The 15,209-nt window shown below is 36.3% G+C and overlaps 1 protein-coding gene across 1 annotated transcript; it reads right to left on the bottom strand.

Annotated features, from left to right (window-relative positions):
* Positions 1-440: 440 nt before the first annotated feature.
* On the bottom strand, positions 441-14,296 carry acvrl1 (activin A receptor like type 1). Its single transcript, XM_058764001.1, has 11 exons — positions 13,762-14,296; positions 10,130-10,201; positions 9,911-9,943; positions 9,583-9,804; positions 8,575-8,753; positions 8,071-8,170; positions 7,550-7,696; positions 7,111-7,386; positions 5,546-5,743; positions 4,142-4,272; positions 441-3,367 (listed from the first exon to the last, which is right to left on the bottom strand). Exons 2-11 carry the CDS (start codon positions 10,197-10,199, stop codon positions 3,221-3,223), a joined length of 1,503 nt encoding a protein of 500 aa, XP_058619984.1. The 5' UTR covers positions 10,200-10,201; positions 13,762-14,296; the 3' UTR covers positions 441-3,220.
* Positions 14,297-15,209: the final 913 nt, after the last annotated feature.

Raw genomic sequence — 15,209 nt, 5'->3', positions numbered from 1 at the left:
TTTTTATTTATTCTGTGTCATATGTTCCAGATATTTAGATTGTGGCTTTAACATGGACGAATTAAGGCAAGTAACACTGATTCTTGAACACTGGGACAAAGCTGTTTACAAATCAGGAAAAAACTAAACAAAGTTTATAAATCAAGGAATTATTTTGGGATAATCTAATCATTTGATTTAAATTTTTTTCTTACAAAAAGTGTGTTTTTCCTTGTCTTTCACTCAAAATGTGGGTCAGTGCTGGTAGATGCCAAAAAGGTTTCATGAATATGAAAAAAGTCATATAACATAAATAATCTTGAAGTAATTTCAATAAATGATTGATTGATAAAATAGAATAGTTTAAACTGATTTTAATTTATCTGATGTTGTTTATAAAACAGCCATATTGTGATATCACACATTTATTAAAAGCACCAACTTTATTTTCTTATTTATTAATATTTATTTAAAAATGTAATACAAATATTTATATTAAATTTAAAAAGTGTTGCAATTGGAAGAAAATTACAATTTTTAAAAACTAATGAGAATGAGAATATCTTAAGGTCTGACGTGTTTGAAAGCAGTGACACATTTGCAGCTTTTCACGTCTTAGTAGTGATCCAGCAGGAGGGGGTTCGCTATTCTCCAGAGTCTCTGCATTAATAATTTGACTCCGGAGCCAAAGTTACCTTTTTGAGCTGGACCCACATTGTGCGATGTGTGTGATCCAAAGGAGCTTACAGAACCCCTGTGAGCAACACGAAAAGCATTCAGGACTCCCACAAAAACCACAGCATGAGTTAAGCTTAAGAGACCTCAGACCCTCATGACAAATCACTGATTACAAAAAATAAGTTCTTGACTTCATCTAGTATGAAAAAGGAAACTGCGTCTTTAGGGAAACAAGTCAAACATATTCTTATAGGAGCGCTCTGGCTTCTGCCAGGACCTCAGGATATTTACTTCCTCTAAATAGCAGGGCAGAGGAGAACTTGTGATTTTAATTTTGAGGAATAAAGAGGCATTTGATGCACTCAGTATTTGTCCTCTTAATGGCCACATGACACGAGGAGACTCTCGGTTAGTGCATTAAGCCGTATGGGTACGTCAAGAATGATGTACAAGACCTAATCAAATTACACACTGAAATTCCTTTCAAGTTGCTCTCAACGCAAAGGTCAAACACAAAGCGTTTAGAGTTGCGGCCTGCAGTCTTAAACCTCTATTGTTACCATTAACCTCTTTGCCTTTGCTAGACTGCATACTAGTCTGGCCCCTGGCTGTCTATTGTCTATAAAGTAGGGTCATATCTTTCAATTATCAATCCACATATTTCAGCAGGGCGTTCATATCCCAGTTTTCCAAACAAAGGCATGTGGAATGGGTCCGCTCTGTGTAAAATGTCACAGCTGATAGAAGGACACCGTTTCAGAAGAGTCTGGCCTACCAGAGCAGGGCATTGATACTCTACTCAGCCACTGTGCGCCTGTTAAAAATAACCCTCTCTCTGTCTGACCGGACAGGCAGAGTTGGGGAATTATCTCCAGCAAAGCCCCCTCTCTGTGCTCCTCCACAGATGGATATAGCGAGGGCGCAGATATAGATAAACAGGCAGACAGAAATCAATGCCCATCCTCTCACTCCGCCATGCAGTCTGACAGCAAGACAAACGCGACACGCTGAAGGGAAACTTTGGCTCAGGGGAAGAAAAAAAACAGGGAGATAAACATCTTATAAATATCCATCAATCAGTGGAACATCTGCTCTTTTGGCCTTCTCTGCGTGTCGGTGTGTGTAGGAAGGGATTTATACTGGAAAGACACCCATTTGGCAGTCTCGTTTCTATGAATAAGATACGTGAGATATCTATTTGCACCGGGTAAATATAGGTCTGTCTGAAACATGATAGTGAAGGATGCATTCAGTATTGTATCCGTGAAATGTTGTTCAACAACATCGAGGTGTGTCTTGGTAGTTCCCGAAGGGTATCGGGTCTTTTAGTGTCTCTCATGCCGAACAACAATTCTATAACAATTGCGAGATTGCATGGCTTGTAAGACAGGATACACATTGTTTATGGTTTATAAGAAATGGTTTGAGGCAAATGGAAATAGATCCCTTATATCTCCTTAAGGACTTCTGAAGTGACCCTGTATTCATTAACCAGATCAGGCTGTGGCACAGTTTGCTGTGCTGAGAGAAAAAAAACACTTTGGGGGAGAAAAGAGCAATTAATGATGCCCTCTAGTGGACAAAACTACATGTTAATGTTCAATGACACATTTAAGTGAAATTTAGCTTTTTGTAATTATTTGTTTGTTTGTTTATACACATTATCATGTATATACATGTTATCATTATTTTATTGTTTCCCCCACAAAAATGAGCTTGAGCTCTAATATTTATATTTTTGTTTTGTTTTTGAAGACCCTTTTGGTACAGAGAAAATTTCAAAGTCTGCTTCAGTATCCTGAAGTTTATTAATACTTAAATACTGTTATTTGGAGTGAAAATAACAATAGACATTTTGTGCAAAAGAACTTGTATACAAATTTTTTATGATTATTTTTGAAAAAGCAATTATATTGTACATTATAAAAAAAGATATAGTACAGCTAGAGTAATGTGACTGTAATTTTGATCTTGTAAAAAATATTAAACAATTTATAAAAGTGCACTATACTAATATGTCCTCTGTTTTAATAATTACTTGGTGCAAGTTCTTAAAAAGATGGTCCAGTCTTTCATGGAACCTAAAAACAGCTACAAAAAATAAGTGCAACAAACAGTCTAAAGCACGTGCCAACCTTTCTAGGTTACAGTCATGTTTAGGAAGTTAAGAATTTCAGGAAACACCGCAGTTCGGAAGTCCAGAATGACCCACATCCTGCCTGAAAAAACCTTCTCACTCTCACTATACTGAAAAGAATTTTGTGGGTTCGTCAACCTTGTTTTAATTTCAGTAACAAATGAGTCACGGTGTTGAAATATGCAGGTCCTGGAAAAGCATTCGTGTGGATGTATTTGAGGAGAAACATTTAACAGTGCAGTTATGGCCTCAACTTCCCACAGTGAACTAATGTCATGATAAGATAAGCCATGTTCAGTGGAGCCTTAAGACAAGAAGCTTGAAAGGCACATTAAAAGAGTCTAAAAGTACTTAGATGGATGAATATGTCATATGGGTGTCCATTAGAATTGAACTTCCTTTGCTATGCATGGCAGGAGGTTTATTCTAGAGGTCCAGTTTGAGCTTGTCGATGTCGTAGTCATGGTCCTGGTCCAGTTTGGAGAGGGTCTTGCGCACACGCAGAGCAGTGAGTCGAGCTGAAGGACTTTGGAACCAACATTCTTTCATAATCTTCGCAACTGCAGACAGGATCTAGACAGAAAAACAAAACAAAACAAAACAGAAAAAGTAGATAATCGTTATTTTGTCATTTCTGATGGTCACATGTTTGTCTTGAATATAAGAGACTGGAGTTCATTTCAAATCAGTCTACCAAAATAGACACAAAGAAGTGACCCAGATTTCAACTTCAATTCCAAATCAACCAACTTCTCACACAAAACAACAGGATTCTGTGAGAACTGTGTTGATGTGTGATGCTAGATTTGAAATACGTGTCATATTGGATTTGTATTTCAAAACTGTTAGTTGTTTGCCTTTTTTTGGATTTTGAGTAGATACACTGTAGGAAGGAGTATGTGTTTGTGGCAGACATAAAACAATCTAATATGACAAACAGTTTCAACAAGAGATATGGACTCAAAGGAAGAATTATTTTCAAGTGCAAATTGCAACAAATTTAGCGACTAGCCTGCAAGTCAGCTACTCTTCACTTGGCTGCTGAATAGCTGCTTTTCTCTGTCTTGATTATGGCATTAAGCAGGATAAATGTAAATTTCCATCCATATTATATGTTGCATATGCAATAAATATGCTTTCTACAGCAAGCCTAAAATGAAAGCCCACAAGATTCTTTACAGTGACATCATAGACTGATAGAATATTTTGTCCCACACACATTTAATGCTTTCCTAACAAACTGCTCCAGATTGCAGCTGTCAAAGCAAAGCCTTGTGTAGAGTCTGACTGGAGTCCAAGTCTTCCGAGCCACTGAGTCTGTATCTCTGGCATGTTTGTCTATCTTACCGGATGAGAGTGTAGTCGATTGTGGAGACTGGGCCTGTGTTGGTCCACACACACCACTTTCTTCATCTCTTCAAAACTAGGGTCAGAGGGCACCATGTCGAAGAACGGCGGTCTGTACTCCTCCACAATCCCTGAGAAAACCACAGAATTAAGGGATTTTATGGGTTTTTGTGATTTGCTGACTACATTGCATTTTAATTTTTTACTGACAAAAATGCAGATGTGTGCCGAGACTGAAAGTCTCTTCTGACCATATCTATAAAACAGTGGTTTGGGAGCTTGAAGGTTGGCAGTGCTAATAATTCTGTGGGAGGATGACTGGAAATTATCCAGGGAGTCTATGAGCAGCATATGGCAGCTGACATTATGGGGTAAAAAGCTACAGTGAGACAATTAAAAAAGCTATTATTTTGCTTTTTTTTTTGTTTAAAACTTAAAACAGAAATTTATGAAAATAAATATAAAAAAGGGTTTTTAAAATGCAAATTGGAAGTTTTGAGCTTTTTTTAATTATAAAAGTTAATGCTTTCATTCGGGAAGGAGGCATTAAATTAATCAAAAGTGACAGACAGTTATAAGGTTACAAAAGCTTTCTATTTCAAATAAATGCCATTATTTTGAACTTTATATTCATCAAAGAATCCTGAAAAAAATGCATTACAGTGTCCACAAAAATATTAATAATATTAATGCTGCTCAAAATTCAGCTTTGCCATCACAAGAATAAATTACACTTTAAAAGGTATTCAAATAAAAACAGTTCTTTTAAATTGTATTACCAGTTAAATAAATGCAACATTGGTGAACAAAAGACTTCTACAAGAAAGATGCATTTGACTAATGTTTCATAGTTAGTACATAAAATTATATATAAAGGATTGATTAAATGCTTCTTAAAAAGTGAGTGTATGTGTGTGTGTGAGAGAGCTAGAAAAGAGAGAGAACAAGCGCATCTGGACTACATGAGCGGGAGTGCTGACACCAGATAAGATTGTTTATAATTATTGGGCCGCTAATCGTGGGTGGATAGAGGAGACAGATGTACCCATGGAGAAAAAACTGAGGGAGGGATGGAGGGGAAGTAAGACGAAGAAACTTATAAGAAAAAATAAATAGAGAAGTCTATCACATCTATCGGAATGGTGAAAATCGTTGCTTAGCAACAGAAGACCAAAAGTTAGTTAGAACATTGAGATCCTGCAGTCAGAGAACTTTTCAATGAAAGTTGTAATGTGCAATGAAACGTTACCCAATTGTTATTTGATAAGTCTCTGCATATTAAGGTTTTAGGTGTCAATATATGTATGTAACGTTTTGAAGCATAATTAAAATGAATTTCAAGTCACAAGAGTACAGAATAGCAGTGGTGCCACCAAATAAAGTTAAATAATTACCCTATCTTACCGTTTACAATAGTTCGACGAGTTATCTCCCACAAGACGAGACCCAGGGCCCAGATGTCAGTTTGTTTATAAGACTCAAAAACGTCAACACGAATACTCTCGTCCAAAACCTCCGGTGCCATATAACGCTTGGTGCCCACCCTCGGGTTATTGCCCACATCCAGATAATCATTAGACTGAGAGTGAATGACAGCCAGGCCTGCGAAAGCATACAGAAGACATTGTTTAAAAAGAAAAACAAAAAAGTATTTGCTATCAACTGGAATTTCACCCTTAATAAAATGATTTGCCAAAGTAAAATGGGAATTTGATTTGGCAATAACAGACTCTTCCATTATACTAAAGTGTTATGGGTGTTGCTATAGTTGCTAAGTGTTTTAGCATGTTTTTTGCAATACCAAAATGCTCTTGTTGCTATTGTGGTTGTTAGTTGGTTGCCAGAACGTTGCTGAGGTGTTCTGTTTTTATCATGCTTTTATGTGGTTGCAAAGGTGCTTAGGCGTTGCTAGGTGGTTGCTAATATATTTTAGGTGGTTGCCAGGGTGTTGCTATGTGGTTGTGTAAAAGTTTCTGAGTGTTTTTATTTGGCAACAAAGGTGCTCTGGTGTTTTAGCATGTGTTTATGCAGTTGAAAGGTGCTCTTGTGGTGGTAAGGTTGTTGCCAGGGTGTTTTCATCCAATTGCAAACGTGCTCTGGTGGTTGTTAGGTGGTGGGTACAGTGTTTTGGGTGGTTTCCAGGGTGTTGCTAATATGCAGTTGCTTATTGTGTATAAGTGTTCTGTTTCTTTTAATGTTTTTATTTGGTAGCAAAGGTGCTTAGGTGGTTGCTAGTAAGGCTGGGTTTTGACACAAATTTCACAATTCGATTAGATTCTGACTCATCGCGTACAGTACATGCAAATTTTCTCAATTTAAAAAACCCAACTAATGCTGTAAAATACAGGAGAGTCGGTTGGTACTACATTACTATAAAATTGAAGATTAAAATGAACTTTTTTAAAGTGGAGAACGTGATCAGTTCACGCGCGTTTTGTGCTGCGCTTAAAGTGCTACTGTTCCGTTCATTAAATGAAAAGAGACTAGACTAATTGACAATCGATTTTAATTGATATCGTTTTGTAAAACTGGGAATGAGAATGTAAAAATTTTTACTCAGCCCTAGTTGCTACAGTGTTTAAGGTGGTTGCCGGGTGTCTCTATGTGGTTCTGACTGTTTTTATCATGTTTTATGCTGTGTGGTTGCTTAAGTCAAAGTCTATAGAATACCCAAGACGTGTCACTTGTGTAATTTGCAGTTGGTTGCAGTTTCCAGGGTATACGGTTGCTTAAGTCTTCTAATTTTTTTTTGCATATTTAGCATAAGGTCTTCCGGTGGTTGCTATTGTATTCTGCTAGATGATTACTAATGTGTCCCACCGGGACCTTAAAGCCTCAATTATACTCTGGTATTCAAAACACATCACCCCTCAACAAACAGGACAATGTGAGAAGTCATTCATTTCTGTATCACTAATGGTTTGGAATGTGTTATGTGCTAAAGACTCAGTTTTTTCCTAATTTCTCACCCAGGTCGGCAATGCAGCACTGGCCATTTCTTTTCACTAAAATATTGCGGCTCTTCAGGTCTCGGTGTGCAATGGCCGGTTTGCCCTGCGTACTGAGGATCTCGGTGTGGAGGTGCACAAGGCCGCTGGCGATAGACAGGCACATGCGAAGGCAGCCCTCGGGGTCCAGCGTGCTGTACTGCAGGAAGTCATAGAGGGAGCCCAACTCATGGAAGTGCGTGACCAGCCACAGCTGAGTGCTGGAGTTTTTAGACGTCATGTCTGATGCTATGAAGCCTGATAGCCGGACAGAGAACATGTGTAAGAGAGAAATATTACATTTTGAATCAAACGTTGTGTAATGTTCGGGTAAGTCAGAACATATTGTGGCTGCAGCAGTACTCGCAGAATGATCCCTTCCCACACAAGCAATGAAAAATGCAGTGTGGGTGGAACTTACCCAAGATGTTTTCATGCCTTAGTTGGACCGTGTTGTAGATTTCAGTCTCTCTAAACCAGGACTGCTCATCACGAGAGGAGAAAATCTTGACAGCCACACTTTCTCCCATCCAGGTGCCTCTCCATACCTCTCCATAACGCCCTTTACCTGTCAGAAAAATTCAGAGAGGAACATTAATAATGAAATTAGATGCATATTATAGTGATGTATAGTGATCATCAGTGCACTATTATTAGTTTTATATTTTAAATATATTTTATATATAATTTAAATATAATTGGATAACATTTAAATACATTTTTGATAGATAATAATAATAATAATAATATTAAAAATACTGTTACAATGAATGTTAATAGTTATTATTTTTATTAAATTATTATTAAGATAATAATAAAACATTGTTACAATAAATTTTAGCATGACACATCTCAACCTCCTAGACTTCATAGCGTCACCCTGCTGTTGTTTCAACCTCTGCCAATGCAGCATTGTGTAATGAGATATGAATGTTCTCTCACCAACACACTCAACAAGAGAGATCTGTCGAGCCATGGTCCTCTGTACCAGATAAGGCAGGCCGGTCCCACTGCCCGACGTACAAAACTCATCAAATATGTCCTAAAATGGAGAATTATACACACTTAGATTACTGACCAAACAAAAAATCACACACAATTTGAGTCACAACTCGGAGGAACATTTTGCTCAGAGGCTGCTCAGGAGACTGACTGACTAACTAAAACTAACTAAAAAACTCAGATGTTTCTCCACTTCTGATTACAAACTTTGGAATCTTAAGCACAGTTTATGACATTGTGAAAGGGTATCTTCTCCATAGATAACATTTTCTCTCCATTGAATCTCATTGTTATCTATGAGAAACAACAGAGATTTTTCTCTAATGTAAATAAGAGCGCAAAATCAGATAATAATCATTAAGACTAGCACATTACAAATAATAGAGTGAAGATACTGAGATCAGTCAAAAAGCTGTGAATGTCACCCAGCAGTAGTGTTTTTACCCCATATGTTGGGTCCCCTCCACTGGGGACTTTGAGCATGGAGGTGTCGTGTTCCACCAGCTGGTGGTGCTGTCGCCTCGTACGCAGCCACAACATGAGCCCACATGCTGCCATCGACAATACCAGCAGCACCAACAACGGCACTCCCACCAGCAGAATCACTCTGATGGGCTTTTCCACTGGAAACAGACACAACAGACAGTAACATCACTGCACCAGACCATCTGAAAAAAAACCAGTGCTGCATAGCCACATTTTATGTTCTTTTAAAAGATTCAACTTTGGCGTGAAAATGTTGTTGTACTATGCCATCCAATATAGTGGCCTCAAAATGAATTCGGACATTTCTGGAGACGTAATCACTTATAAATGTATGACTATCACTGCATTAGATATAAAGTAGCAAACAAACTGTAATCTTCAAAGAAATGATGCAAGAGACTTTTACTGTTATGAGCCAACTGATGTGATGATTATATATAATAAATGTCATTTGAAAGTTTAAACGATATATAAAAGGGCAAGAAAATACATTTTTGGTAAATGCAAGACATTTTTAAAAAATATATATTTTGGACACTATGAATATATTTAGGTTAAAAGTATAATAAAAGATATATGAGGATATAAAAAAAAAAATATATAATAATAATTAAAAAAAAAAAAAATAATAAAAGCAATATATATAAAAGCAATATATTTAAAAGCAATATATTTTTGGCCATTTCTCTGTATTTTGAAACATATTTAAAATATATCTTTATATTTAAATATATTTAAATTGTTGTTTCTATTTGAGTTAAAGTAACATAAGCTTAAACAAGTTTAATTAAACTCTGTCAAACACCAATATAACAGTAGGAGGCAGCAGAGAGCAAACTTCTACAAATGTCAGGCCAACCAAGGCAAAAGAGTCTTTAATTTGACTAATTAATCTCTGTATTAACTGTAAAACAAGTAACTGTTTTCTGAGCTAAAAAAAGACGTAAAAAAAAAAAAATGACTTACCTGTTTTTTCAGGCACACTGAGGTTTGCATTGCAGAAGTTTGTCAAGCAGCACTCGGAATACAATCCAGGTACATCAGGCACATGACACTGCTCGCTGGTGGGAAAACAGCCCCTGACTACCCGCTCATGTACCAAAGTGTAGAAGCAAATATGGCCCCTGCAGGTGTTGTTTACACAGGCATATGTGTTCTCACAGCTGCACTGTAATTTGCCCTCCTCGCCTTTATGTATGGACAAGAAAGAGATGATGTAAGTAACAATTTTATGTGTGAATAACATTACAGTATTTCAGTTGATTCTATATACAGTATTTGACAACATACTCACCATTCCCTGGGGGAGAGTCTGTCAAAACGTGATCTGAAAAAAGAAACGTGTTTGTTTGCAACTGTGTCTAACAAGATGTCCAAGCAGAGCAGGAAGATACTTCCTCTGGCTTATTGTCTACTCAGGAAACAAATATCTACATCACCCGGCTGGTTTTCGTGTAACACTCAGAAATATGCATACATAAAATCGTGTGTGACTGCAATTATATAACCTCACCTGCGAGAGTTGTGTAACTCCTTGAATACACCAAAACAAACAGTACAGCGAGCATCTCAGAAGCCTTCATGTCTAGGAAAGAGGGATTAGAGGGTAAGAGCGAGCACAAAAAAAACACTTCCAGCTCCTTCCATTTATTCTTATGTATATGTCCCATGCCCCTTGCACCTTCCTTCGATGATCTACATTTACAAGGCATCGCTCCATGCTGGAATCATAAAATATCGTAATCATACAGTGACATGTAGTGTTGGAATCTCTTTACAAGCCCTAATGGAAAATAGCTCAATAGCCCCTGTCCGCACCAAAGGAAGTCATGAGTTAAAGAACGACAGATGGAGAGGGTCCAGTCAGTCTGTCTGTGTAGCAATTATAGTCAGAATGGGTGGGAGAGGACTTTAGTGGAGGCCTCGCTCTCCTCTGTGCCGCTGGTCCTCGCAGACACTCTGGGTAAATATTGATGGCTATACTTCCTGCCATTCAGAGGCCGCACCCGGCTAGCCGTCCAGATACTCTGGATTGCTTGTTCCTCTAGGTCTGGAAGTCAACTGGTCACGCAAGCAAAATGGCTGAGTGAAAACCTATTATATGAAGATGATGGAAAACCTGCATGCTGAAGTGCTGGCCTTCAAGGCCAAGGCCACTTTCAACAAGAAATACTGTTTTGTTGTATATAGATTATTTATAAAAATTATTTCACTAAAAATGTCAAAATATTACATGAAACATATTTATTATATGAATATATATAAATATTTTAATACTAATATATATATATATATATTATTTTTTTGTTTTATACATGAACTACATTTTATTTTCTTGATATTAATGTCTTTTATCTAATCTATCTACAATATTTCTATTGTTTACAATTTTTAAATATTATATAAATGTATAATACATTACATTACATTATAATACACACTGTTCGATTCGATACAGTGGTGTCACGGTTCAGTACGTTTTCGATACAGCAAAAAGAAAGAAATGACAGAGAAATTTTTTTATTTATTCAAACTAATTTTTTACTTTGAACAATAATGGAGCTATACTTGTCCCATCTTCTGGGGTGTCTTCTTAGCATATAAAACAAAAACAGCTCCGGTTTGAAGTATTCCAGCTGATGTTGCCTATTGTCATGTAGCAGATTAATCTTTTCCAATAAGTTTAAATTGATTTTTACCTTTAATTTTTTACCTTTATAAATAAATATATTAATACTTTTCTGACCCCATATCTTGAATTTTGTGATCATTCTATATGTATTTTAATAGACTGTCACTGAATCATGCAGTGAAAGAACGCACTCTCTATCTATGCGCACGCACACTAATATTTAATAGCATAATATGCTGTAGCTAATAGGATTAGTCCAATGAATCGTTCGGTTTGTAATGCGTAAGCCTCGTATACCGAACGGTTCAATACGAATGCGTGTATCGTTACGCCCCTAAAATATATATATCCACAATATACACAAATACACACACACACACACACACACATAGATATATAGAAATATAAAACGATGCTAGAGATTTTCTCAGAATTCTAATTTTCTAATATAAAATAGGCTTATTAGAATTCTGAGAAAATCTCTCGCATTGTTGCAGAGATAGCATATTTGCCTGTTTGTTTGCTATTTTTTTTTTTTAAATCTAAAGCAATGACATTCATACACTTTTAACTGATCAAGTGTCCCAAATTTTACGAATTCATTTTGTGATCACTATATAACAGTACGCTGAAAACAACAGAACATTTTTGTGTAGCCCCAACACTATAATTAAAGTAGGTATACTAGTTATGTGATGTCATGGAAAAACAGAGTCAGCCATGATGTTTTGAAATGGATCAGTAATTAGAGCCAGAGTTGATGTGTATAAGTTAATCCTTCCCTTCTGAGGAAATATCATATACATAAAACTGCCTTCAGCCATATGCATGAGAAGTTTCCTTCAATGTTTAGTCTATTTAATCTGTGACACTGCTATCTGCAATACATTTGATATAAATGAATGGCGAGATGCAAGCCCACACACAAATAATGAGTAACTGAAAATGAGGATGATCACTTCCTGATATAGAAACACATATAGCGAGATTCCAGCATGAGTCATTTTATCTGAGAAGTAGACTTTTAAGTCTTCCATTTAAGCCGACCAGTGTAAGCACAGGTGGGTCAGTGTAAACAACTCTGTCACGTACGCTTAGTGCACAAAAAAAATGGGTAATTGCTAGGCCCTCTGGGGCACATTTAAGGCGGAAAACCACCCCACCCTTTTGGAAATGCTCTCTTCTCTCTGGGTACACTGATCTTTATTTCCAAGCTGCCAGGATGTTTCTCAAATCAGATAGTGTCCGTCTTGAATCAAAGCTTAAAGTGAACATGATGAAATGCGATTCCTGTTTCGATGACCTGCATGTCAGCATTCTCTCTCAAAGAGCAGACCCATGGGAACTAAACAGTGCACTTTCTAATTCTTCCACTTTTCTCATTCTCTGAAATAGAATAAACCCCTTTGCTGTTCACAGCTTTTTGTCATTTATATTTACATTTATTTATGTTACTGTTATTTCTAATACTAACTGTAATAAAGTGACTTATCCTGTTGGGTAGTGTGAATATAGAGAATGCTTTTTTATTTTAACATTTTGGGTTAACATTTTTATGAATGCGTAAGTGACAGTGAACCGTTTTACTCACTTTTTGCATTCCCTACTTCATTTTAAGCAATGAAAAAGCTGTATGTATTAAGATTACAACTATAAAAGAATGAGCAAAATTCTATTTAAAATAGTTTAGATGGAGTAGGCCTATAGCATGCCATTCTGTAGGACCTCCCAAAAGTATAACTGCACATAATATTGTTAACCTGAAGAAATAAATCAAGAATTTGACTCAGGATTTTGAAAATAGTTAAGGGGAAATTTAGCATTCAGCAGCATATCTCTGACTCCATCTTGCAGCTGTAGGAACTTGCCTGTTTTGAATGCAGTTAAAAAGGACTGGTACGCCTCGATGTATTTGTAAGCACCAGCATTTCACAGTTACAGAGATAAACGAACTGACCTCACGGTTCATGATAACTAGATGTGGGTTTCATTTAGAGCTCTGTTTGTGTCAGTGAGTGCAACAAGGTTTCTTGTAAAACGTGACGTGCAAAGACATCCACACAGAATACTGGTATTAAAACAATTTTAAAGGTTATTTAAATTATTGTAGTAGTTAATTCTAATACTTAGGCATTGTGATATATGATGCAGCCCACATTTGTTAGCACATTATTATATGACAGCATCATCCAATTCTCAGATACTGCATAATTATTAGACATTACACGCACACATTTAAAAATGACCAAGCTGTAACACACATTTAAATACCCTTCTGTTATCAACTCACCTGTAAAGAGAACATATCTCAAATAGAAATTTAAAGGGGAAAAACGACTATTTTGTGTATTTTGTAGCATTTATCAACTATTCATGACCGTTTCATTCAAAACGTTATCAACTATGCACTCTAAATAGTAGGCTATTCATATATATTAACCATAAGAGCAATTTTTAAGAGAGAGAGAGAGAAATAGAGAAATAGAGATTAGAAAACATGAAGGGTGGTTTACCTGATTTTCGTCTTGCGCTCACTCACGAATTAAGTTTATCAAACTTCATCTACTTATGAAACTCGTCTCTCATTACTCAAAACATAAAACTATTATATCCTAACAGCGAGTGAAATCAGCGGCGCAAGTCATATCCAGATGTGCTGGATCCTTAACTTTTTCCACATCCTGGTACTCTCGGTGTAAACTCTATAGTTAAACTTATTACAGTTCAGTTTTCATTCACCCCTAGTCCGATCAGTCCTATTTCCTCAAGCGAAATATTGCGTAGTTCGCCGTAATGCAGAACATATCGAGTCGTGGCATATATCTCCAGTCAAATCTCGAGCTGATAAACCGAAAACAAGAAACTGCTTCTCGGAGAAGAAACAGTCTTCTTCCGCTTGGAAATAAACATTCCCTGATCGACTCCTGACGACTCCATCTCGATAAGTGTAAAGCAAACTTTGAGCAATGTTCTTGATTTATGGGTTAGATTACAGATTTTTAAAATATACAGTTTTGTCCCACCCCTCATTGTCTAAGCCGGGGTTCACTTGGAATGTGCTCTCATAGCTGTTTTCCTGTTGCTGCAAGACCTTTCATTTTTTCCACGTCTGTTTTTTTCCTCATAGCTGGTTGCTTATGAATAGAACTTCACAGAGGATTCATGTGCCTTCTGAGCAAATCGCATCTCAAAAGTGATCTCCATTCAGTTTGTGCTTTTCACTTGAAAACGAATAAAGTATTGTGTTACAGCTTAAAATAAATGGATTAATTTTGTTTATCATTGGAGTTGTCAGTATATGGTCATGCATGCAGGGTTTTTGGGTGGTGTAGCCCTAACCTGAAAGATGTGAGCTGGTAACCAAAAGGCTGTAGGTTTGAAACCTTGCAAGGTTTGAATAATGAATTGTTATTTTTTGGAAATGCTTGTTTTTTTGCTTTTTGTAGCCTAATATTTGACAGTTTCTCAGTTCAGATTTAGAAATAATTTCTTATATAGGCTATTACCGTTCAAAAGTTTGGTAAGTTTGCTAAGATTTTGTAATGTTTTTGAAAGAAGTTGCCTTATGCATACCATGGTTGCATTTATTTAATCAAAAACACAGTAAAAATACAGCAATATTGTGAAATATACAATTTCAAATAACCATTTATATATTTTAAATATGTATTTTCCCCCCCCTTTGATAGCAAAGCTGACTTTTCAGCAGCCATTACTCCAGTATTCAGTGTCATGGAATCCTTCAGAAATCATTCTAATATGCGGATTTGATACGCAAAAATGATCATCAATGTTAAAAACAGTTTCCTTGATGAATAGAAAGTTCAAAAGAACAGCATTTATTTGAAACACAAATCTTTTGTGACATTATAAATGTCTTTACTTTATATACTTTTGATCAATTTAATGCATTTTCTGCTGAATATAAGTCTTACTTTATTTTTAAAGATCTTTTGAACAG

The sequence above is a fragment of the Onychostoma macrolepis genome, chromosome 23 (genome assembly GCF_012432095.1).
Source record: "Onychostoma macrolepis isolate SWU-2019 chromosome 23, ASM1243209v1, whole genome shotgun sequence".
Taxonomy (NCBI): Eukaryota; Metazoa; Chordata; class Actinopteri; order Cypriniformes; family Cyprinidae; genus Onychostoma; species Onychostoma macrolepis.
Note: the sequence above shows the minus strand (reverse complement) of the source record. Positions and strands in the feature narration are given on the sequence as shown.

Bases quoted from the DNA above. Each gene is read 5' to 3' on its own strand.
- acvrl1 (XM_058764001.1), bottom strand. From the start codon at position 10,199: ATGAAGGCTTCTGAGATGCTCGCTGTACTGTTTGTTTTGGTGTATTCA. The intron at 8,171-8,574 runs GTAAAAACACTA...TCTCCATTTTAG, and splicing joins GAGGGGACCCAACATATGGG to GACATATTTGATGAGTTTTG. The intron at 7,697-8,070 runs GTGAGAGAACAT...TTTTTCTGACAG, and splicing joins CTCTCTTGTTGAGTGTGTTG to GTAAAGGGCGTTATGGAGAG.